The sequence below is a fragment of the Bos taurus genome, chromosome 5, assembly GCF_002263795.3.
Source record: "Bos taurus isolate L1 Dominette 01449 registration number 42190680 breed Hereford chromosome 5, ARS-UCD2.0, whole genome shotgun sequence".
In the NCBI taxonomy this organism is placed as follows: domain Eukaryota; kingdom Metazoa; phylum Chordata; class Mammalia; order Artiodactyla; family Bovidae; genus Bos; species Bos taurus.
In genome coordinates, this window is record NC_037332.1 from 114,807,903 (window position 1) to 114,832,654 (window position 24,752).

The 24,752-nt window shown below is 55.7% G+C and overlaps 1 protein-coding gene across 5 annotated transcripts in view; it reads left to right on the plus strand.

Moving 5' to 3' along the window:
* PARVB (parvin beta) overlaps positions 1-24,752 on the plus strand; it is a 116,712-nt gene that overhangs the window by 54,946 nt on the left and 37,014 nt on the right. For 4 of the 5 annotated variants that reach the window (NM_001102299.1, XM_059886738.1, XM_024992209.2 and 1 more), the window contains exons 2-4: positions 5,381-5,470; positions 8,943-9,013; positions 22,508-22,610. In NM_001102299.1, coding sequence (NP_001095769.1) covers positions 5,381-5,470; positions 8,943-9,013; positions 22,508-22,610 — 264 coding nt within the window. Of the gene's footprint in view, positions 1-2,854; positions 3,164-5,380; positions 5,471-8,942; positions 9,014-22,507; positions 22,611-24,752 lie in introns of those variants that run through there. The other variant, XM_024992211.2, reaches the window with a different exon arrangement.

A 24,752-nucleotide genomic window follows, 5' to 3' on the forward strand; every position in this document is an offset into this window, starting at 1 on the left:
GAAAAAGCTGCCTAAAAGCCTTTTTTGGAGGGGAAAGAGCCTGGGCATAAATAAATAAATAAGTGGAACCCGTAGGAAGAAAAAGATTAAAAAAAAAATCAAGGATGGAACCTTTGCGCTCAGCCTGGGGTGTAAATGGCAGGCCCTTTGTGAGACGTTTGAGGTTTTAGTTTTTGATTCTCTTTTCTCCTTTTCATGCATTTGTCATTCCAATCAGGAGAGGTGGTGTGTGTTTTAAACCTTGCCTGGTCTCTGGGTGGGGTGATGGAAGGAAGATGGGGTTTGGAAACACATAGGCCTCCTTCTGTTTGGCAGAAGCTGGAAGCTAGTGCTTACTGAGAGCTTGCTGCGTGACAGACATTGTTCTGCGTGGTCATTACCTTCTCCGTCTCTGGGGGTGAATCAGGCCCATTTCACAGATGGAAACTGAGGCATGGAGCAGTTAAACAACAGACTGGCTCCCAGGTTCCAAGCCCCTCACTGTGCAGCTTCTCAAATGTAAACACCTACTATGTGCAGGAGCCGAGCCATCACTGATGGGCAGATGGTCCAGGAAAGAGGTGGGTATAGGACACGACTGAAGTAACAGCAGCAGCAGCAGCAGTGGGATGCGAGCTGGGCAGAAGGGAGCCTGGAATGGGCGAGGAGCACCCAGGAGGGCTTCCTGGAAGAGGCGGCCAGCAAGCTGAGGCTTGAAGGTGGATAGGACATAGCTGGGCAGAGTGAGTGAAGACCAGGTAGAAATGATTCAGTCCTGCCTGCAGGGCTCATGGTTGGTATATATCAAATGCCTTCATAGACACTGGCCCAGCAAGGACCAAGCCAGGGCCAGCCACTCCCTCACAGACGCGTTGGGAGATTAGATGAGTGGAAGGCATGGAAGGTGCCTGGTACTCAGTAGGTGCTCAGGAAACGCTGGCCCTCTCCCATCGACAGGCAGGAGTGTGGGCTGGACATTTACTGTGACCTGGGATTGCAAATTGGAGGCCCCTGTCTGGGCCACAGAGTTTGAATTACTTGCTTGCGTTTATAAATTGGGAGATTCTGCCCCAAACCCTAAATTTCCAGCTTTATTCTGAAAGCTCCTGGGTTTTGGCGACGGTGGTCTGCGTAGCCCGCTCTGCATCCCGGGGCTGGGTGAGGTGTGGCTGTCCCCACAGGGGCACCGGAGCGATCAGGGCCTCTCCCGGATTGCCTTCTGAGCCTCTCCCAGCCTCCAGCCCTCCTGGCTCCTCCGCAGCCCTGTGTCGCCCATGTAGCCCACAGAGCCGAGTATCACTGCGGGAAGGTGAACCTTGGTTGGGAACGCACTGCTTGCTGGGTTTAGTGTGGATACGGGCAGACCCTTAGCACAACAGTGAGTCCCTGGCCCTGGGACTTTGGACCCCAGGCCCTTTGAACGCCCACACCCAACGTGCATACCACACGCTGGCGGATCTATCTCTGAGACGCAAGATCATTGGCATTTCCGGTCTTTGAAGTGTCTGACTTTCTGGCAAATGGACCAGTGCTTTCAAAGCCAAGATATTCCTGGGATTAGCGGAAAGCCACTGACCTGGCATTGATGCCTTTAAACTGTGGTGTTGGAGCAGACTCTTGAGAGCCCCTTGGACTGCAAGGAGACCCAACCAGTCCATCCTAAAGGAAATCAGTCCTGAATATTCATTGGAAGGACCAATGCTGAAGCTGAAACTCCAATACTTTGGCCCCCTGATGCGAAGAACTGACTCTTGAAAAGACCCTGATGCTGGGAAAGATGGAAGGCGGGAGGAGAAAGGGACGACAGAGGATGAAATGGTGTAATAGCATCACCGACTCAATGGACATGAATTTGAGTAAATTCTGGGAGTTGGTGGTGGACAGGGAGGCCTGGCGTGCTGCAGTCCATGGGGTCGCAGAGTCGGACATGACTGAGCGACTGAACTGAACTGACCTGGCGGAGTGGGGGCCTCGGGGAAAAGCCGTAGTTCAAGGGGCGCCCTCCTTCCAGACTCCAGACTGACCCTCATAAAACCATCATTAGACTCGGACTGAAGGCTCCTCGGTGAAGGGGCTGTGTCCCCCAGGGTTCCCAGGCTGTGCATAGTAGCAGAGTCCGGAAGAACCCTGCTGGGTTTCAGCATGGATGCGGCCGCCACGTAGGGCTTCCAGAATCCCTTCTCTGATCTGTCGTCCATGGGCTTTGCATGGATGCCCAAAGTCCCTTTTCCGGGTTCTTGCCATCTTTCAAGGCCAAGTTCAGATACTGCTTCCTCCAGGAAGCCTTCCCTGGTTCTCCCTGGGATGAACTCATTCCTCAGAAGCCCCTATGAGGTAGGTGCTGCTGCCTTCCCATGTTCTAGACAGGGAAACTGAGGCTGGGCAAGGTGAAGGGTCTTGTTGGAGGCCACACGTCCGCAGAGGGTACGGTGAGATCTGACCCGGGGCTCGGTGGTCACAGACCGTACTTCTGTTCCTTGGGGCTTTATGCTTCACGGGCCTGAGGAATGTGCTGTTGGCCCTGAGTTCTGGGCAGGTTTGTGCGAGCATTTCTCATCCATTAAAGCCGCCAGATCCCGAGCCCTGTTTAGTGTTATCTTTGATGTTCAAGGGCGGTGTGAAAATTTCTCTGTTTTCATGTGACCCAGTTTCTCTGCTTTGAAAATGCCGTTCCCGCGCCCTCCCCCCTCCACGCCTCCTTATTGCTGAGATCAGGCGGCAGGACTTCCGGAAGCATCTCTTTATTTCCTCACCCCCGCACCCCCACCCACCACTGGTCGCTCTGGCCCAGGCCCGGTGTCCAGGAGAGTGGATGACCTGAGAGGCAGGTCTGGGGCTTCTGGGAGGACCTGCGGGCTCATTGTAAGGACTCAGCTGCCTGGCTCACCTGGGACTTGAAGCCCGCCTATGCAGTCCTCTGCTTGTGTGACACCCAGGTCTTCCGTTCTTTTTCCTCGGAGAACAGAACCACCGCAGACGGACTTGACCGGGAGGGACCTCCCTGGCCTCTCTGTTCTCCATTGGTGACATCGGCCCAGGAGGCAGGAGTAAGGGGCCCCGGCCACTATCCACGTCCCCTTTCAAGGACTTTTGTGAAAAACCTCCTTTCCCCGCTTCCCTTTTCTGCCTTGGAAAGCTCTTCGCTGGTTCAAAGACTCTGTAACTTGGAAACTCTGCAGGAAAAGTAATTGCTGAAGCTCGGTCTGTTTTCTCGGGGGTCTGAGTGACCGGTTGGGGATCTTTGGATTGGGGAGCCGGGTGGGCGTGTGTGCGTCTCAAACCCATTTGCTCGTGAAGGTGTTTCCCACGTGTCTGCTTCTTGCACAGAGTTCGGCCAGGGATGCGGGGATAAAAAGGTGGCTTTCTGCTCCTAGGATGTGGGGCGCGGGCGGGGGAGAGACTGTGACGCCTCCAGCTGCAGGGCGTCGGCCTTCCAGACTGTTGTTGGCAGGGGCCCACTTTTTCTTCTCCTTTTAAATTGTGGTAACGTACACACAACGTACAATTTACCCTTTTAATCCTTTTTAAGCACAGAGTTCAGTGGGTACATTCGCAATGCTGCGTAGCCGTCACCCCCATCCACCTCCAGACCTCTTCCATCTGCCCAAAGTGAAGCTCTGCCCCCCTTACCCCCTGACTGCCCATAATTGCCCTCTGTGCCCAGCCCAGGACACCCAGCATTCTACTTTCGGTCGCTCTGGATCTGGCTCTCAGGACCTCGTGTCTGTGGAACCACGCAGGGCTTGCCGTCTCGTGTCTGGGTTATTTTCCTCAGTACAGTGTCCTCATGGCTCCGTGGCTGCATGTGCCTGAATGCCTTTCCTTTCTGTGGGTGGATCACGTTCGGTTGTGTGTTTGGACCACATTGGTGCGCCTGTTCATCTGTCGGGGGACACGTGGGCCGTTTCCACCTTTTGCTGTGAATTCTTGTGTAAAGCATTGCTGCTGTAGACTGTGTGTGTGCCGGAGAGCCTCGGCCCACCCCCTGGCTTTTTAGTTTTGTATCAGGGTCTTCCTGACGTTGGAAGCCGGCATCCTGGGCCCTACTGCCGTCATCCTCATGCAGGGCAGAGGCGGCCTTGGCCCCAGAGCTGGGTCTGTGGCTGAGTCCAGGGAGCCCAGGGCGTGCCCGGCTCCGACCTCAGGGTCTCACGTTCATCACTGCATTCAGTCCTTGCGGGGGTCCTGACGTTTGAGAAGACAGGCAGAGAGGTTCCCAGACGTGCCTGCCTGCTCGAGGCCATCGTGCCTGTCGCCTGGCTTCTCTGTGCCCCTGCCCCTCCAGGTCCCAGAATTGGAGGTGTTCAAGGTGACCTCGATTTGAACGGGGAAATAGGTCTCCACCTCTGAGGCCTTTTCATTACAGAGGAGAAGGCCTGGAAACTAATGCAACATTGTAGATCAATGACTATTAAAAATAAATACACAAAACGGAGGAGAAAGCCGGGGCCCTTGTCCTGGGAGATCACCGAGGGAGAGGCTGGTTGTGTGGTCCGTGGTGGCGGACTGTTGCCCAGCGGTTCTCAGCCAAGGGCTGGAAAGGGGGCAGATCCCAGGGCCCCCTGCACCCACTGCATGGGGGCTGGGGGCTGGAGTCTCGGGTCTGACGCAGTTGGGGACCAGTGGAAGGAACGTGGTGTTGAAGGCTGAGGCTGTGAGCCCCCCGGTGTCGGGGTGACGTCCTGGCCAGTGAGACTCGAGCTACTTTCCTGGAGGGTCTCTAGCACAGGGGTGGGGTGGGGGGGCGGCAGGGACCTTCTCTGCTCTGTGGATGGAGGCCGCCCCACTCACTGCGGAGCCAGCGCTGCGGTCCCTGCGAAGCTTCAGGAGACTCCAGGTCTCTGGGTCCAGTTTGTTAGACTCTGCCGTGTGTTCCACTGCTCCTGACCCTGGGCATCCCCGGGCGTCAGGCCAGCAGGACTCTGTCCCGTGAACTTGGCCACGGACAGCAGCACCGCCTCTGACTCTGGGCTTGCCTGTGTGCCTGCAGGGAGGGTCTTCACACCCGGAGTCCACAACTGTCCGAGTCGGGGGAGGGACCCTGCCTTCTCAGACCCTGTCACCGCGATCCAAGCTGTGTCCACCCCAGCAGCCCTGGGCAAGATCTGGAAGCATCCAGAAGCTTCCGTGTCTTAGTCATGTGTTCTGAAGAGCGGTGAGAACAGCGTGGCAGGGCTTGGCCGGAACTGGGCACTCTCCGGCGTGGGCGAGGAGTTGTAGAATGTATTCTTGGTTCGGGGCATTTTTCCTCGGACTCTTTCTGGGCAACCAGCCACTTAGGAATGTTTGTTAAATGCCTTAAAAACACGAGTTGATTTCTCTTTGTTTCCACTGCCAACGTGTGAAGTCGTGCTAGTTCATTTATACTCACTGGTTTTGCCCTTTCTCTCTCTCTTGACAGTGAGTGACCTCCAGGAAGAAGGGAAGAATGCCATCAACTCGCCCATGTGCCCCGCCCCAGTGGAGGTCCACCCCGAAGACTCCCTGCTCGGTACTGTCGCTTCCGCCAGCTCCTTGTCCTGGGCAAGCTGCACTTCCCTGGGTGTGCGGTCGGTCTGGGAGGGCCGACGAGGAGCCTTGTGATCAGACCTCACGCCGGGCTCTCAGCTCAAGGTCGTGTTTAGAAAAAAGTCTGCAGGAACAAAGCGAGCTTTCCCTTGTAGGTTTCGGCCTCTCTGGTTGCAAATGTCAGCTTTATTAGTATTTAAGTATGACGGGCCAAGAGATCGGGGAGCCAACTGTCCTTGAAAAGATGGTTTGTTGCACTCACGGTTCCCCGGGTGCCAGGGGAGGGCAGCAGTGTCAGGGAAGGACGAGCAGACACCTTTATTGTGGTTTTCACAGGACAGAGTGGGTGAGCAGAGTTCATGAGCAGGTTTGATCTGCTGGTTCGGGTAGTTTCAGGGACCTCTGGGACACAGGAACTGCCCTGAGGAGTCTGTACCTGGTCTCAGGTGATTAGGGCAGGGGCTGTTGGCTGGGTGTGTAAGAGCCCCATGGGAGCTCAGTTAGAGAGCTGGCTGGTGCGGGGGGTGGGCTCTGGGTTGGTTGTTTCCATTGAAAGGCACTCAGAGGGGACACATTTGCTGTCTTGGGAGGTAGCTGGCTCTGAGCAGGGAGTCCCCGTAAGTCCCTAAGGCCCTGGGATGTCGAAGCATCTGAAAATACAGAACAGGGACTTCCCTGGTGGTCCGGTGGATAAGAATCCACCTGCCAATGCAGGGCACATGGGTTCGATCTCTGGTCTGGGAGGATTCCACTTGCTGTGGAGCAGCTAAGCCCAAGAGCTGCAACTGCTGAGACTTTGTGCTGCAAGTGCGGAAGCCTGCATGCCCTAGAGCCTGTAACAGGGGAATTACAAGAGAACAAGGGAAGCAAGAGGAGCCATCGCAATGAGAAGCCCACGCACCGCAACTTGAGTAGCCCCCACGCAGCAATGGGACCCCGTGCAGCGAAAAAGAAAGATTAAGAAAGCAGTGCATACATGTCCAAAAAAATTTTAAAAAATACAGAAAATCAGAAAAAGTATTAATAGCTGCCCCATCTCTATGCAAGCTGGAGGGGCCTCCCAACACCAGGGGCTTGCTGGGTGGGGCCTGCCGAGTGGTCCTGGCCCTGCGCCCACCTCCCTGGGACCACGTCCCTGCCAACACTGATGAGGTGACGGCCTGGACACGTTTTTCCTTAGCGCGTGCTTTGGGATCTGACGGATCTGGAAGGCTGTCTTGGAACATTCTGCTCCTTTTCAATCCCTGGTTCAAAGGGAAGTCCTGGTGGATGCCTCTGTTGTGGTTCCCAGCACAAGGCCAGGCCAGCGGGAGCTGGTGAGAAAGAAACACAAAGGCCGTCCAGACGGCCGACCTGCGGCCAAGTGCTGGGCGGGCTTGGAGACGCGTGGGTCCTCCGGGGCTTCCCCTCAGCCCTCTGAAGACCCTCTCGTGCTGTGTCCTCAGGCTGGCTGCAGCTGCTGCCCAGGCAGGTGACTCTCTCCCGGGGGAAACCGACGAGCACTGTCTGGAAATCACCTCCCCCGACCCTGGGTACTATGGACATTTGACACAGCATAATTCTTTGATGTCACGAAGACTCCTTATGCGGCTCAGTGGTAAAGAATCCACCTGCCAGTGCTGGAGACGCGGGTTCGATCCCTGGGTTGGGAAGATCCCTTGGAGAAGGAAATGGCAACCCACTCCAATTTTCTTGCTGGGGAATCCCTTGGGCAGAGGAGCCTGATGGGCTACAGTCTGTGGGGTCACAAAAGAGCTGGACACGACTGAGTGACTAAACACACAGTTCTTTAATGGAGGGCTGTCCCTCGTGTTGCAGGGTTTTGCTCAGCATCCCTGGTCTCCACCCACTAGAGTCCTGTAGCTTTTACCCCGCCACCCCGCACCACCAGTGAGGATGATGAAAATGCCTCCAAACATCGCTGCGGCCCCTTGGGGGCCTGAGGACACAATTGCTCCTGGCTGAGGACCTGCTTTAGACCAACAGAAGCGCTTAGGAAACAGACTTAGGAAATGCTTAGGAAACGAGGGGCAGGTTGCTGTTTGTCGTGATGCCTTGACCCTGCCTTTCCCTGGGCCCGAACTCTCCTGTCTTACCGTTTGCCTAAACCGCTGCTCCTGGCTGGGAGTCAGTGCTCTTCAGTTCCCTCTGTGAGGTCCTGCTGGCCCCTGAAGCTCTTGTGACTTTGATAAGAACCAGCCTAGTCAGCACTGGGAGCTGAGAGCTGAGCGACTGGGGAGTGGAGTGGGGGGAGAAGGTGTTGGACATGGAGTAGGAAGTGCCTAGGCCCTGTGGTCGACGGTGGCGAGAGGCTTTCTGAAGGGCGAGCGAAGTCTGGAGGGACTGGGTTGAGGGCGCCGGGGAGAGCTGGGGACAGAGGCTGCAGAGGGCCTGGGGGGCTGCGTGGAGGATGCTGGCCTTGACCCGGGGAGCGGTGGGAGGCTGCTAGGGCCTCATCAGGGCCCTGTGTGGGCCCCTGCAGCTTACTTGGAGCCTCCTTCTCAAGCACCAAGTCTGCACGACCAAAAGTAGTGCTGGGCCTCTGTCAGGCTTTGAACTTTGCTGCTGTGAAGTCTCTGTCCCTCAAAGCCAGTCATCCCTACCGACGTGGACAGTCCCAGGCGTGGGGCCTGTGTGGGCCCCGGGACCCTGGTCCTCTCTACCTGCACGTCCCAAGGGCCAGAGGCCGTGCCTCTTCTCTTTCCTTCTAATGCTCAGGGTCAGTTTTGTTCTGTGTCTGGTGTCTGCCAGTCTTTCCCCTCGGCTGTCCACTTACTGGGCTTCCCTGCTGGCTCAGTGGCCTGCGATGCAGGAGATGCAAGTTTGATACCTGGGTCAGAAAGGTCCCCTGGAGGAGGGCACGGCCACCTGCTCCAGTATCCTTGCCTGGGAAATCCCATGGACAGAGGAGCCGCCGGGCTACAGTCCATGGGGTCGCAAAGAGTCGGACACGACTGAGCAACAGAGCGTGCATGCGTGTCCACGTATTACCCCGTGTCACCTCTCTGTCCAAGCTCGCTGGTGCCCATCGTCCATGGTCAAGGCCAAACCATGGAGGGAAAAACAAAACAGAAACAGAATATGGATAAACACGCTTTGCTGTGAAATGCCCTTTTTTTTCAGTACCCTTCCCGCCAAATGTTTTTGTCCATACCATCGTACGTAGCAGCAAGCTTTCTTGGTGAAGGACAACTCTTCCTCAGGTTTATTTATAGTGACTTTTCTCCGGATCTGAATCAGCGCTCCCCCAGCACCCCATCGCTTCTCCCAAAATACCAGGGTAGGTGCCCCATGGCTTCCTGGAAGATAGGCCCGCCCACCTCGGCCGTGTGCCTGGCTGCAGGGCTGCTCCGTGAGAAGACCTTGGGGGTGTCTCTGCTCTCGATCCCCCCATCTGTGTGAGGGAAGCCAGCTGCCCCCACCAACGCTAACCCGTCTGTCCTTTGTCCCCACAGAGGAGAACGAGGAACGCACGGTAATCGACCCCACCTCCAGGGACGACCCCAGATTCAAGGAGCTGGTCAAGGTGAGGGTGAGCCTCCTGGTTGGCCTGTCCTGTGAGGGCAAGACTTTGGGTTCAGGCTCTTCTGGGTCAAAGGAGTGAAGCCGGGGGGCTGGTCAAGGGGCCTCGATGCTGCGTTCGGTGGACGGGACGGCTTGGAGCGTCTCCCAGGGGTGCCCGGCCCCAGGGGCTCTCAGATGGCCCGCTTACCCTCCTGTGCTGTACCCAAGGACGCGGGGACCCTTTTCTTAAGATTGGGAACGAGCAGCCGCAGTGAACTCTCATAGCACCTTGCAGACGAGATCAAGGCATCAGACTCTGGAGCAAGAGGGGAGCTCAGAGGAGGCTCTGAAAAGCGGGCCCGTGGGTCCTTCTGGATGCTCCTGTGGGTCCTCATCGGATGGTGACACCCCTGCTCTGGGCAGTGGGCAGATTCAGCCACGTCTGGACGCTCGGGAACTGGCGAGGCGAGAGGACAGCCACCTAGTTCCTGAAAGTCAGAGAAGCAGGGGTGGGGGACGGGCGCTGGCTCTGGGCTCCCTCGGGGCCGCTGCAGCCACGTGTCTCTCCCCAGGGGTCTCTCGAGCCCCGCCTAGCTGTGAGGGTTCATTGGTAGCGTTAGTCAGGCTCCAAGCGCAGATTGAACTTTGACCACTCTGATCTCAACCTCAGCAGGGCTTCAGAGGTAATCCCCCGGCTGGCAAGGGCTCTGTCCGCATCCTCACCCTGTAAGCCCCGACCCAGCAGACTCGGGCTGGGCAGATGCAGTTAGGACAGTGCCACTCACACATCCCATCAAAGGGGGCTCTTCAAAAGTTTCTCCCCCTTAACCGCTGCGGTTGGGACACAACTGCCTTTTCACGAGGGCTTCTTCAGGATAAAGAGAAGCCTTGCAAGTTGTGGCTGTTTAAAACATCGAGACAGAGAATGTCTGTTTCAGTGCGTGCGTCGTGTGCTCAGTCGCTAAGTCGTGTCCCACTCTTTGCGACCCTGTGGAGTGTAGCCCACCAGGTTCCTCGGTCCATGGGGTTTTTCCAGGCGGGAACACTGGAGTGGGTTGCCGTTTCCTTCTCCAGCCTGTTTTAGGGCCCATCCCAGCATGTTGGTGCTGAACGACTTAAATCGCCTCGTTTAGATTTGCCTGGTTTAGATCCCCCCCCGCCAAATACCACTTTGGTTTTTTCCTGAACTGAAGAATGTTGGTGAGGAAAAATGACCCTGCATTTCAGCCACCACGGTGTTCTCCTCGGGCGATGTGTGTAAAACGTTAGTTATTTGTTTATCTGGCTGTGTCGGGTCTCAGTTACGGCACGTGGGCTTCTCTGGTTGCGGTACGCGGGCTCAGTGGTTGTGGTGCGCGGGCTTAGTTGCTTCACGGCATGTGGGATTTCAGTTCCCCAACCAGGGATGGAGCCCCGTCTCCTGCACGGGAAGGCGGATTCTCAACCACTGGACCAGCGTGGGTGGCATTTAAGTAGGAGAAGGGGATGTCTGTGCTTGTCAGGTTCCCCAGAGGAACCGAACCCGTGGGAGGTGGTCCTGTCTCTCTACCTCTCTCTGTCTCCTTCTACCTGTCTTATCTCTCTGTCTGCATGTGTTTCTATCTATATCTCTGTCTCTCTATAGAGATTTATTATAAGGATCAGCTCACGTGATGCTGGAGACTGAGAAGTCCCTTAATATGCCCTCTGCCAGTGGGGGCCCAGGAAAGTGGGTCCGAGAGGTCAGGCTACGGATGCCCCAGGCACAAAGAGGGCAGAATGTAGCCTTCCTCCACCTTTTTGTCCAGTTCAGGCCCTCCCTGGATTGCATGCCACCCCCCCATGCTGGGGAGGGCCCCCCTGCTTTACTCAGGCCACCGAGTCAAATGCCGATCTCTTCCTGGAGACCCCAGCACAGACACACCCAGAACAAATGTTTCATCAGCTGCCTTGGCGTCCATCCCGGCCAAGCTGATACTTAAAATGAACCATCACGTGCCTGCTCTGATTTTTTCCTTCTTCGACATTTGAGCAAAGCTTGACAGCCCGTGAGCATCAACTCCTTGAAACAAGTCCCAGGGAGCTGGGTATCATCCTTACATCCACATGGGGACTCAGAGAGAAGTAACTCCCCGCCTCTGCCCCAGGTGATCCTGTGAACCGGTGTGAAGTGTCCGATCCTGAATGAGTCTGTCCATTTGAGGCCTCATCTCCTGAGCCCTGGCTGGGGGTCAGGGAGCTGCGCTGGACCCCAGGGATGCAAGACAAACAAGCCACCTCCCTGCTGTATGGGATCCAGAGCCGCTTCCTGCCCCTTCCAGGTTCGCTCAGCCCCATCCGCCTCTGCTTTGCCTCCTAAGACTGCAGGCAGTTTTGGCTTCTTTGGGGTGAGTGCTGGGCAGCTGCGCGTCCTTGGTCAGCCCACATGGAGTGACCACAGCATCTCTGCATCCGGGGCCAGCCCGACGGGGTCCCGAGGAGGCTTTGGCAGCTCCACGTCCCCCAGATTCCCAGTTCAGGTACAGGCCCACGTCTGGGTTGTAGAGTGTGCCAACTGGAGGGGCTGGGGATGTGGGGCATTAATACCTTGGGGGGCAAAGGAGGACTAAAGATGGAAAGGGTGGGGAATATCCTCTTCTCCCTCTCTTACCCGGTGGGCAGTTCTGAGAGCCCACTCCTCCCAGACACTGGTCCTCTCCTGCCCGCCAAGGTCCCCATGTAAACCAGGATGCTTTGTTGGGCAGGACGTGCCAGGGGCTTGGAGATCACACCCCAGGGCGGCTCTCGGGACCCCACCACGTGCCTGGCCTCTGCGCCCGCAGCCTCTTGCCTGGAGCGCTGTTTTTCAGCCTTTGGTTTTCTCTTGAATTTTCCTCCGCAGGGATGGGTTCTCTGGCTCCCTCTCTGCCTGTGCCGCCCCACCCTCCACATTCTTGCCCTCTTTGCCTCAAATTTCTGCTGCCTGGAATACTTGCCTGTTTATTTGTTTGGTTTTGTTCTTTCTCCTCCCTCTGGAACGTGCCCCCAGCCATCAGGGACTGTCCGTGTTTTGCTCCCTGCTGAATCCCGGTGCCTTGAGGTCACCGCGCACCGTGGTGCTGCCTGGGGAGCTGGGCTGGTGGCTGGTTGTGAGACTCTGCATCAGGACCACGTGGGGGAGGGTGCAGCCCAGCCCATGGGCAGGACAGGCCTTTTGCCTCAGTTCAGACCTCCAGGATCCGAATCTTGAGAAGGCAAGGTCTGGGATGAGGGGCAAGGGCTGGGGGGACCTATGGATACTGATGCAGGTGGTTCGCCAGGAGCCCTGGGGAGCTGGGTGAGGGGAGCAGATGGCCAGGCCTGGTGGTTCAGACAGACCTCCGTCCACTTTGCCTGTGTGATCCTTACTGCTTTTCAGAATGCCCACCTTGCACTGTGTGTGGGTACTAAGTCGCTTCAGTTGTGTCTGACTCTGCGACCCCATTGACTGTAGCCTGCCAGGCTCCTCTATCCGTGGGATTTTCCAGGCAAGAACACTAGAGTGGGTTGCCATCCCCGCCTCCAGGGGATCTTCCTGACCCAGGGATCCAACCCACCTCTCTTACGTCTCCTGCATTGGCAGGCAGGTTCTTTACCACTAGCGCCACCTGGGAAGCCCTAGACTCTGATTATCCAGGCTTCTGGTTGATGAAATCTGAGCAGGTCCCAGCGCAGACTGCCTCCTAGGGACCTCTGCTGGGATTCGGCCCGGAAGCGGTTGTTTTCGGTGCTGGGCTTGGACCACGTGCAGGCTTGAGCAGGTCAGGGTGAGGTCCGGCTGACCTCCTGACAGCTGGCCACACCCCAGCCTTGGGACCAGCGGGACCTTTCAGAGGAAGCACAGACTCCTTGCTTTTTCTCTGTTTTCCATCGCCTGCACTTTTTAACCTCTCGTCTGGGCCGCTGTCCTGTCTCTCTCTGTCGACTTAGCCTCTCTGAACCTCCCTCCTCCGGGCTGTCACCATTTAAAACATGGTGAGCTGCTCTCTGCTTCCCGTAAAACAAACCAACCAACAGGCACACTGGGCTCTGGCTAAGCCGGGCGTTAGGAGCGAGGCGGTTCATTGAAGCACCGTCTTTGAGCACCTACTGTGTATGACGCAGTGTGAAGGGGTGGGCGTGGTGGGCTCTGGAGTCGGCTTCCTGGATTCAAATCCTGGCTCGGATTGCAGTAGGAGAACCGTTGTGCCCATCCACACGCATGGGGGTGACATCGGATGCTACGTGCTTGCTGTCTGGAGGGTGCTGTGTTGGGCACTGAAACGTGGGTGTGAACAGGGCTGAGTCGGGAGGGAGGCACACCGGCAGGTCTGTGGTTCGAATTTAGAAGTGAGTGTCCTGCGGGTTCAAGAAAGACTTCTCCTGTCTCCTCTCTGCACGGGTTTCGTCCTGCGGTCCTTTGAGCTGGCATCCTCCAGGAGCACCCTGACTCTCTTACAGGGTGAATAGCTGGTGCTGCCCGGGCAGGATAGCAGTTTACAGATGAGATCCTTTGTATTTTTAATGATCCTCGGAAGAAGGAATGGCAGTTCTTGTGCTTTCCAGAGTAAATTGCCAGAGAGGGGCCTCCACCCTGGTGGCTGCGTTGGTCCAAGGCTGGCAGGCGGTGTCGTCCCTGGGTTGGCATTTCTCCCCAGGAGCAGATCTCCCGTCTCATCTCCCAGTTTATTGGACGAGACTCTTCTGGGTTATTAAGTTCTGTTTGCTCCCTCCTTTCGCCCCTAAGAAGAAAGTCAGCTGCACAAGGATGGTCTTCCAGGCAGAAGACGATGCCGTCCTCGCTGGGCAGAGATGCCTGGTGATGTGTCTGCAGGTTATAATGAGCCTGCATCCTCAGTGAGTTAAGCCATGACAAGCGTATTTGGAAGTGATTAAAACATAACTGTCATAGCTTTGGGGGAGACAGGCTGCAGGTCCTGATTATCATTCAGACAGAACTCAGGGAAGTAATTTTTTATTCTAGTTTAAGCAAGCTTGTGGAAGGTCCATGCAAAGAGCCCTGTGCCAAGGGCACCATTAATATCACGTCCTAGACACGTGCCTGCGGGAGTTGGGGTTTGCAAATGAGTACATCTCGAAAACATAAGGACAGCTGCCATCTTTAAAAAGTCTTTTGTGAGACAGAGGATTGAGACGGGTGACCTGGACGGTACAAGGATAATGTGACTGGTGGTGGCCGGGGTCACTGCACCTCTGCTGGGGCGGCAGTGAAGTGGGGCGGCCGGTTTGCTTTTGCTTCTCAGAGCTGACCTCTGTGGCTTGTTGGGTGAAATTTGACTTTTATCCCTTTTCTGTCTCGGTTTTGTATTTGCACTTTGACCAGGTCAGAGATCCAAATGGGAATTTTTGAAGCTTTAGTCTCCTCATAGCAGAGACATCTCTGTGTGTTTTCCAACAGGTCTGTGTCCTGGGTGAGGCAAAGGTCTGCGTGCCCGAGAGACCTTTTGGTCTGCAGGCAGCTCTGCAGTTGGTTTGAGAACCTTCGAGGTTCTGTTCCTAATCTCCCCCCCGGGGGCGATGGCTTTGAGCAGGCTGGTGGTCCAGCTGCGGAGACGGACGTGTCCAGGGACGAATGAATATGTGACCTGGTGGTGTGAGCACTTGGGAGGAACCTAAAGCAAGAAGCGGGTGGTTTCCTCTCCCTTCTGTTTTCGGTGGGTGGTTGAGGGTGGGCGTTTGGGCGGAGACCTGCTGTTTGGTACCTAGGGTGGCAACAAGTGCAGAGACCCCATTGGAAGCACGTGCGGGCAGGTATGAGGGCGAACGAGGGAGGCAGAATGGAGCTTCGACAGCAAGGACGAGGGTGGTCAGAGGTGGGATCAGAGAGGTGGCAGAAGGTGAATCTGGGTTTGACTCTCAGTGGGTGGAGGTGTGGTGGGGCAGGAACCAGCGCCCTCTGGTGGCTGTGAGAGGACCAGCAAGCATCTGTGACCCACATGAGACAGAGGTCATGTTTGTAGCTTAAACACCTAGGACGGTGTCTAAGTGCTGAACACCTATGTGCTAGGTGCTGCTGGTTGTGCTGAGTAAATCAGAAAGGGGCTTCTGACACGCAGAGAGCTCCAGGGCTGGTGACAGTAACACTGGTGAGATCACCGAGGTTTATGACCCCTGCAGAGGCAGATGCTAACACCTGCATTCTAGACATTAGCTTCTTAATAACAGGTGTACTGAGGTAGAATTCCCGTACTGCACAATTCAGTGGTTGTTGGTGTCCTCCCAGAGTTGTTCAACCATCACCTCTATCAAGCGAGGACTTTTCATCACCCCCAGAAAGAAACCCCATATCCATCAGCACTCAGTCCTGAATCCCCCTTCCTGGCCACTGGCAACCACTTTGTCTCTGTAGAATTCTTCCGTCTCTGTAATTTTCATATTCTGGGTATTTCATTTAGGGGGAATCATACAATATGTGGCTTTTGTGTGTGGCCTCTTTGATTTGGCATCGTGTTTTTAAAGATGCATCTGTGTTGCAGCATGTGTCCGAACTCCATTCCTTTTTTATGGCTGAATAATATTCCATCATATGGATATATCATGGGCTTCCCTAGAGGCTCAGATGGTAAAGAATCTGCATGCAATGCAGGAGACCTGGTTTCAATCCCTTTGTAGGGAAGATCCCCTGGAGAAGGGCATGGCGACCCACTCCAGTATTCTTGCCTGAAGAATCCCATGGACAGAGGAACCGGGTGGGTCCATAGAGTTGCAAAGAGTTGGACATCCTTTCTGGGTTGATTTCTGCATGTGGTATAAAGGAAGGGTTCAGTTTCATTCTTTCACATGTGGATATCCCGTTGTCCTGGCACCATTTGTTAAAAAGACCGTTCTCTCCCCATTGAATTGTCTCAGCCCACTCACGGATTATCAGTTGACTGTAATGTGAGGTTTATTTCTGGCTCCCATTTCTGTTTCACTGACCTCTGTGTCACGTTTTGGTATTCTAGCTTTGTAGGAAGATTTGAAATCAGGAAGTGTGAGTTCTCCAATTTTCTTCTTCTTTCTCAAGATTGTTTTGGCTTTGTGGGGTCTCTTGACTTTCCATTTGCATTTTAGGATTTGCTTGTCAGTTTTGGCAGAGAAGCCATCTGGATAGTGATTAATTTTTATAAATGGCATCTATTATTATTCTTTCTAATTACCGAATAATATACACTGCTGAAAACCTGGAAGATGTAAAAATCAAACAGAAGGCAGTGGCAATTGTTTAATTTGCATCCCTCCAGGCTTTTTTCTCTTGTGCATTCGGCTTTTTCCACACAAAATTTGGAATCGCTTCTGAGCTAGAAAATGTCTAGGAGCATGTTTGGACTGGCACCTTGGGAGAAACTTCTGGGAAGGAAATTGCCAGGTCACACAGCGCACAGGGGGTGGGAACTGATCTGTCTTCTTTTCAGTGAAGACTCTGAAGCCCCAGAGAGGTGAAGTGGCTGGCCCCAGGTCACACAGCAAACACCCCAGTGGAGCTGGGTCTCGAGCGCAGACCCCAGACGTCAGCAGCGCACTGTTTTTATAGGCAATACTGTTCCTGGTCGGTGAGGCTCGTGCTTGGCGTTGTGATAGTGGATTGCTGCTGGTTGTATTCGTTTTCTATTGCTGTGTAAATTAATTTTTACCAATTCAGTGGCCCAAAGCAACATCTATTAGTTAGCTCATAGTTCTGAGGTCCAGGGATCAGTGTGGTTGGCCGGGTCCTCTGCTCAGGGTCTCCTGAGGCTGAAATCAGGGTGCCAGTCGCACTGAGTGCTTTACTGGAGGCTCTGGGGTGGCGGAAGTTGACTCTGCTCCTGCAGACACCCACCTCACTCTCCACTGTCACAGCCGGCGTTCCCCTTCCTGGATCCCTCTATGGCTTCTGGATCTCTGACCTCTGGAACCAAAGTCAGAGGGCTCCCCTGATGAGGTCAGGCCCTTGGACAATCTCTGTTTCTTGAGGTCAGATGTCCCATAACAGCCTGATCACAGGGTACAGCCCCATCATTGCGCTGTCCGAGGGATCCTATGGGCCTGACCGTTGAGGTCTTAGGGGGCACTTTAAACTTCTGCCTACGAAATCTTTTAAATTGTTAGCCAAAAGTGATCAACCACCTTGGGAGCCTCATTAGCCGTCCCTGTTTACCTGGGCTTCCCAGTGGTAAAGAATCCACCTGCTATTGCAGGAGACCCAAGAGACGTGGGTTCGATCCCTGGGTTGGGAAGATCCCCTGGAGGAGGAAATGGCAACCCACTCCAGTATTCCTGCCTGGGAAACGCCATGGACTGTAGCCTGGTGGGCTACAGTCCACAGGGTCGCAAAAGAGTTGGACACGGCTGAGTGACTGAGCAGGCACGCATACCTGGTATTTATAGCATCTGTCAGGCTTTGCTGGGTGCTGTGGGGGGGCAGTTTGAGACAGCAGACGGGGGTCCCTGGCCCCAGGAGGCTCCCAGTCTCTCTGTGGCAGCTGTGAAGGCCCAAGGAAGGGCAGGGTGTTCGGGAGGAAGGGAAAGCTGCTCAGGCAGGGGGTCGGCAGGTGAGAAGCAGGGAGAACTGGGAGGGAATCCCTCTGACCGGAGTGAAGCCGGAAGGGGGGCTTCGGAGATCAAAAAGGGGGTTAGGATCTCTAAGCCTGCACTTACTTTTATGCCTTAAATTTAAATCATATACTTTGCAAAAAAATTACAAACCAATGAAATCTCATTAAGTGTCCAGAAAAGGCCCTGTGGACTCATAGACACAAGAGTCTTGGGTTCGGGGGTCTGGACGCTGGGTATTCAGCCTCTGAGAGCCACCACCAGTGACCTGCCGGGTCTCGGGTCTTAGGGGGAAAAGCGTGGTGTTTGGAATTGTGCCCCTGGTCCGGTAGCAGCGTGGCCAAGCTGTGGTTGTCTGGGACTCCAGCCCAGCGTGGAGGCTGTTTGGTGGCCTCTCCATGGGCTCCGGCCCCTCCTGACCTCTCTGCTGGGTCCACGCTGTGACAGCAGATCGCTCCTCCGTGGCCGGGATCTCACCACCCTGGATACCAGGCCTGCCTGCTCCCGCCCCCACAGGCACCCACTTTCTGTTCAGCCGTTTCCTATCCCACCCTTGAATACTGCTGCTTCCTCTGATCCCGGGGCCCTGTGACCCCTCAGGTCAGCCTTCTTCATGATGCCTGGTGCTCACCCTTCATCTCTGTCCCCCGGCTGGACCTGCACTCCCGGAGCGAGGAGGGGGCAAGTTGAGCCTCCTTTGGCCCCATGGCCTGGCATAAGAAACGTCCTCAGTGCCGGCCCTTGAGCTGGTCCAATGTGACTGCTTGGCTCTGGTGCTGCTGTCGTTCAGTCGCTCAGTCGTGTCCGACTCTTTGCGAGCCCGTGGACCGCAGCACGCCAGGCTCCCCTGTCCTTCACCATCTCTGAGTGTTTGCTCAACTCACGTCCACTGAGTTGACGATGCCACCCTCTGCCCTCTCTAGCCCCAAACTCTGCCTAATTTTTTTCAGAGACTATTTTTTAGAACCATTTTCAATTTACAGAAAAATAGCAAAGATAGTGTAAGAGTTCCCGTATCTCCACACCCAATTTACGCCTGTTATTAACATCTTAGATCAACATGGTACATTTGTTGTATTAATGAACCAGCATGAATACATCACTGTTGACTAACGAGCACCATTTATTCCAGTTTCCTTAGTGTGTAGCAGAGATACTTTTTCTTGTCCCGTCTAGGAACCCACGTGACGTTAGTCATCCTGCCTCCTGAGCTCCTCTGGGAGTGACAGTTTCTCAGGCTTGCCTTGTTTTTGATGACCATGTTGGTTTTGAGGAGGGCCGGGCAGGGGTTTTGTAGGGTGTCTTCCTATTAGGTTTAGTCTGATGTTTTTCTCAGAGTCATGGGTTTGGGGCGGGAGACCACAGAGGTGAAGGTCCCTCATCTCATCCCACCAGGGTACATGTGACAACATGACTGACCCTGTAATGTTGACCTGGTCACCTGGCCGAGCTGTGCCTGTCAGGCTTCTCCACTGTATTCTGACGTGTGTGTGTGATTGCTCAGTCACCTCCAACCCTTTGCGACCCCATGGGCTGTAGCCTGCCCGGCTCCTCTGTCCATGGAATTCTCCAGGCAAGAATATTGGAGTGGGTTGCCATTTCCTGACCCAGGGATTGAACTCGCGTCTCTTGCGTCTCCTACATTGGCAGGTGGGCTCTTTACCTCTGTGCCACCCATGCTTCCCTGGTGGCTGAGATGGCAAAGAATCTGCCAGCAGTATGGGAGATCTGGGTTTGATCCCTGGGTCGGAAAGATCCCCTGAAGAAGGAAATAGCAACCCACTCCAGGACTCTTGCCTGGAGAAATCCATGGACAGAGGAGCCGGGCAGGCTACAGTCTGTGGGGTTGCAAAGATTTGGACACGACCGAATGACTAACACACTGTTCTGACTTATTTTTCTCCGTAACATCGATCACAACCCGACAGTGTGTGCATTTGTTTGTCTTGTAATGTCTGATTGAAAGGTAAGATCCTCAAGGATAGAGTCCTCACCTGATTTATTCCCAGAGCCTGGCACATAGAAGATGCTCAGTAAGTTAACTGATGGGCTCGGCCCGGCACACAGTGGGTGCTCAGCAGGTTGACTGACCGGCACACAGTGGGTGCTCAGCAGGTTGACTGACGGGCTTGGCCTGGCACACAGTGGGTGCTCAGCAGATTGACTGACTGGCACACAGTGGGTGCTCAGCAGGTTGACTGACGGGCTCGGCCCGGCACACAGTGGGTGCTCAGCAGGTTGACTGACGGACTCGGCTCGGCACACAGTGGGTGCTCAGCAGGTTGACTGACCAGCACACAGTGGGTGCTCAGCAGGTTGACTGACCAGCACACAGTGGGTGCTCAGCAGGTTGACTGATGGACTCAGTGCCAGGCGGTGAGCACTGGGTGCTGGAGACAGAGCCACAGACAAGAGGTCATAGTTTCTGCCCTCATGGAGCTTCAAGTCCAGCAGGGAGATAGTTACAAATGAAGTTGTGTTCTCACTGCAAACGTGAACAGGTTTGGGGAAAGGCCCTTGAGTGCAGTGAGAGCCGTGTTGGGGAGTGTGGCCTGGGTGGGGTGTGTGGGGAGTGCTCAGAGGATGATCACGGAGCTTGAGACCTGATGGATGAGTGAGAGCTGGCCAGCCAGTGAGGGAGGCAGGAGGAGGTGCATTCAGGCTGCAAGGATTAGCGTGTGCAAAAGCCCGGGGTGAGAGGAGCTTGGGGATCTGAAGAGCACCAGCAAGGAGGCAGCATGCTTGGTCGGCGGGGCTGTGGCAATGGCCTAGGGAGGGGGTTGGGACGAAGGGGTGGGAGAGGAGATGGTGAGGAGTGGATGCAGTCAGGAAGTGGGATGAAGGAATGAAGGGGTGGCATCCAGGCTCCTGAAGTTGGAGCACAGTATCCTGTTTGCTTCTCAGATAAGGAGGAGATTTGGGAGTCTGTGGGGGGAAGCAGCACGTTGAGTCAGAGATGCTCATGAAACACACTAGCAGGAGGATGGGGCAGAGACGGGGCTGGACCTTTAGGGGGTTACTGGGACCGGGAGGGAAGCACTGGATGTCATGGGATGGCATGAGCTGGCCTTGGAAGAGAGTGGAGAGGAGCTGTCCAGGGCTATTTCCTTTGAAGATCCGGACGATGGGAAGGTGTCATGGGGACCCCCCAAACACACACACACACACACACACAAGCACACTGAGAAGGTGGTCAGAGAGGAGGCGGGAGCTGGGTGATGGGAGAAGGATGCTGGAGGCGGGGAGAGAAGGCCGCTGGGCGGGAACGTCCGGCTCCCAGCCTCCCAGGCCGGTGCTCCCTCCCTGAAGAAGGCGGACAGAGGAGGGCTGCGGCGTGGAGCCACCTCCCTCCCACCCCCCCTGCTGGGGTGGCTTTGGCAGAACCAGGATGCCACAGGGCTGCGCACCTCTTTCTTCCTCCCATCCTCCCTTTAATTTACTTTTACTTCTATTCTTCATGGGATTGTGTGTCTGATTTAATATTTCTGAGTTAGAGGGAAAATAGAACATACTCCACAGAAATTTGCTTCGTGGCCGGTTTTGCAGATGGCGTGGTATCAGAGGGTGACAGAGGACACTTTAGGCTGGATTTGTGTTCTTTCCAGTGCCCATCTCCAGGAGGTCATTGGGACCAATTAGACAGTTTTATGGTTTTGCTCCACAGGGAAGCCGTGGACTACATACATTTTTGATCAAGTCTGTTCAGGGCATCGCTTTCATTTTGAGGAGAAGCGCCTTAAGCAGCGTAAGCCAAATGAGATTCTGTTCAGTGGGAATCCTGTGTCTCCATAGGTATCTTCACAGTTGAAACTGTCTTCTTTTATGATATAAACTCTGTGAATTGAAGGCAAGCTTGTTGAGAAAAGGCTGGTCTAGAGAAATCAACACGTGTGTTCACGTAAAGCTTGCACGCCCGTGTTCGTCGTAGCTCGGCTGACACCAGGCCCAAAGGGGTGACAAGCCCATCACCTGGTGAATGAATCTGTAAAGTGTGTCTCTCTGAGCAACGGACTGTGACTCAGCCGTAAGAAGGAGCAAGGCCCCGGCATGTGCCACAATGTGGGTGAACCTTGAAAACATCATGCTAAGGGAGAGAAGAAGGAAATGGCAGCCCACCCCCGTGTTCTTGCATGGAGAATCCCGTGGACAGAGGAGCCTGGTGGGCTGCTGTCCATGGGGTCATACAGAGTCGGACACAACTGAAGCGACTTAGCAGCAGCAGCAGCAAGGGAAAGAAGCCCGATCCGAAAGATCACGTGCGATGCGGTTCCCATTCATATGAAGGATCCAGAACAGGCAGAACCCTCGAGAGAGCACAGTTTTGTGGTTGGGAGGAGCTGGTCGGGGGTATGTGGAAGGAGGAGTGACTGCTGACGGTACGGGGTTTCCTTTGGACGGAACTGTCCTTCAGAGGGCGATGTGCCCGTTGTACAACTTTGTGAGTCTACTGACAACCGCCGAGTCGCACGTTTTAACAGGGTGCGTTGTGTGGCATGTGGCTTCTATCTCAGGAAAGCCTTAGAAAAGTAGTGTGCCCCGGGAGGCGGTTCTCAGAGCCGTGAGCAGCGGCCACTCGGGTCCCCCGCTCTTTGTAGCTTTAGGTCCGTGTGGTTTTGACGTGGATATTAAGGGCAGGACTGGTGTGGACGTTTTATGGCTCGCTGGCCTGCCTCGGGCCGTGTGTGTTACTGATGGTTCCTCATTTGCTCCCCTCGCCTCCCACGCTGTGGTGAATACCATCATCTCCTTCGGCTGAGTTTTCGCACACACCCAAGTCCCCCTCTGGGAGGCAGCCAGTTTCCCTCCAGTGCCACCTTCCGCCTGGCCTCCTGTGAATCCTGCGGGACCCCCGGCAGCCTGGTGGGGGTGGGGGGTGCAGCGAGCAGCTGGCCTCTCCCCTTGGACTCGCCCGGCGCCTGACCTGGGGGCGTCTCCCCCTCTGCACGCGCTCTAGTCACTGCCTGGCCCTCCAGGCACCAGCGAGGCCGTAACGCCTGTCCCCCCGCAGGTCCTCATCGACTGGATCAACGACGTGCTGGTGGAGGAGAGGATCATCGTGAAGCAGCTGGAGGAGGACCTGTACGACGGGCAGGTGCTGCAGAAGCTGCTGGGTGAGTCCCTGGGAGGGGCGGCCCCGGAGCTGGACCACGCCATGCTCTACGTGGTGACATCGGTCACTTGTCCATAAGCTGTGGGCCTGAGCCCTTGGCTCCCAGGTGGCGTCCCTGGGCCTTCAGCTTCGATTGGGCTCCAGGTCCCCTCTCTTGGGTCCCAGTGAGGGTGGCCTGGAAGACTCAGTGTTCCCTTGTCCATTGGGATTCGCCTCCTAGTGGTCCATCGCAGCCCTGGTGTCCACTGGGACTCACCTCCTAATGGTCCACCCCAGCCCTGGTGTCCACTGGGACTCACCTCCTAATGGTCCACCCCAGCCCTGGTGTCCACTGGGACTCACCTCCTAATGGTCCACCCCAGCCCTGGTGTCCACTGGGACTCACCTCCTAATGGTCCACCCCAGCCCTGGTGTCCACTGGGACTCACCTCCTAATGGTCCATGGCAGCCCTGGTGTCCACTGGGACTCACCTCCTAATGGTCCACCCCAGCCCTGGTGTTCACTGGGACTCACCTCCTAATGGTCCATGGCAGCCCTGGTGGGGTGCAGACCTGCTCACTCTCCTTGCCCCTTAATGACCCCACAGACATGTGCTGTCCTGTGCAGGGGTCTCCCCACAAACCACCTGAAGGGTCACTCCTTCCAGGCGGGACCAGCACTGGGGTGGGGTCGCGTTTTGCTCCGCAGGGATGTGCTGGGGGCAGGGGGGTCTGAATCAGGGACCTGGGATTTAGGGGGTGCTTTTGGTGTGGGAGATCCTGAGGGAAAGAAGACTGATGGGGAGGGGACTGCCCCTGGACCTGCAGGATGCAGCCTCTGCAGCTGCCCGGGTCGTGGACTCGGCTCAGCCTCTGTGTCCTTCCTCAAGCCCGGCCCCCGCGGGCTGGTTTGCACACTCTGCACAGCAGTGCTTACAGACAATGTGATCTTGCGGTGGGGGGGGAGGCCTGAGAGGCCGTGGGGACCGTGTCACGTACCCGGCTCTGAAGACGTGGTGTCCTTGTTCGGTCAGTCCTTGGAAAGCGTGTGAGGAAGGAGAAGGTGTGTCTCTTCTGGTTGTTCCTCCATTTGCTGAATAAACACCTTTTCACCCGCAGGGTGGTGGGTGTGGAGACTCAGTGGTGATAAGAGAGGAAGGTCCCCATGCCCCCACCACCGATGCCTGTTCTGCCAGAGGGGAGAGAGAGAACTGTTGTGAACACAAATTGATGCTCTAAGACACAAATTGACGGTCTAAGACAATGCCTGTGACGTCCCTGGAAGTCCACTCATTAGGGCTCCGTGTTTCCACTGCAGGCTGTGTGGGTTCCATCCCTGGTCTGGGAACTAAGATCCCACCAGCCGCATGGTGTGGCCACAACAGAGAGAGAGTGCCAAGCACTATGGAGAGAATCAGAGAGGTTTCCAAGGGGCGGAGCTGGGTGGGCTGCAAAGGCTGGGCGGTCTGGGGCAGCGCCCAGGGGAGCTGACCTCCCAGCCGACTTCTGCACCAGTTGGCATGGAAAGAACCTTCCAGGCCCGGACTCTGAAGAGAGGAGGAGTCTGTAGTGTTTAGAGAGCAGCGGAAGGAGGCTGCAGGAGGCGGCAGTGGGCAGACCACCTGCCCCGGTGGACAGAGGCTTTTATTACACACGGCAGGAAGCCCCCTGAGGATGTGGGCAGGGCCGTGCTGAGATCGCAGTTTGTGCTTTAAAAGGTCGCTTAGGCTTCTGAGTGCAGAACGGCAGGGAGCGGGGTCAGGAGGGGAAGATGGGGGAGTCAGTCAGAGCACTGTCATGGCGCCCCGGGCGTTGGTTGGGGTGGTTCGGTGTGGGGTGGAAGTAGAGGATATTTTGGAGGTTAAAGCTGCCAGAGACATGAACACTGATGGCCAGGATTGTGGCCTGAGCAACCAGTGAATGAGAAAGCCCTCAGGAGTAGCGAGGGGGGTGGGGATGGGGAGACCGGTGTGCCATCTGCCAGGGCTGAGATGCCCATCCTACCCAGACCAACCGCAGGGAGAGAGTGGAGGCGGGCACGGCTGAGATGGTTAATACCATGGGACCAGGTGCCCCCACTCGCAGGGAGTGTCCAGATTCAGTGTTTGGCTGAACGCCCTGGACCAAGGATTAAGCCTCTGTTTGGCTAAGCAGAGAGCGCACC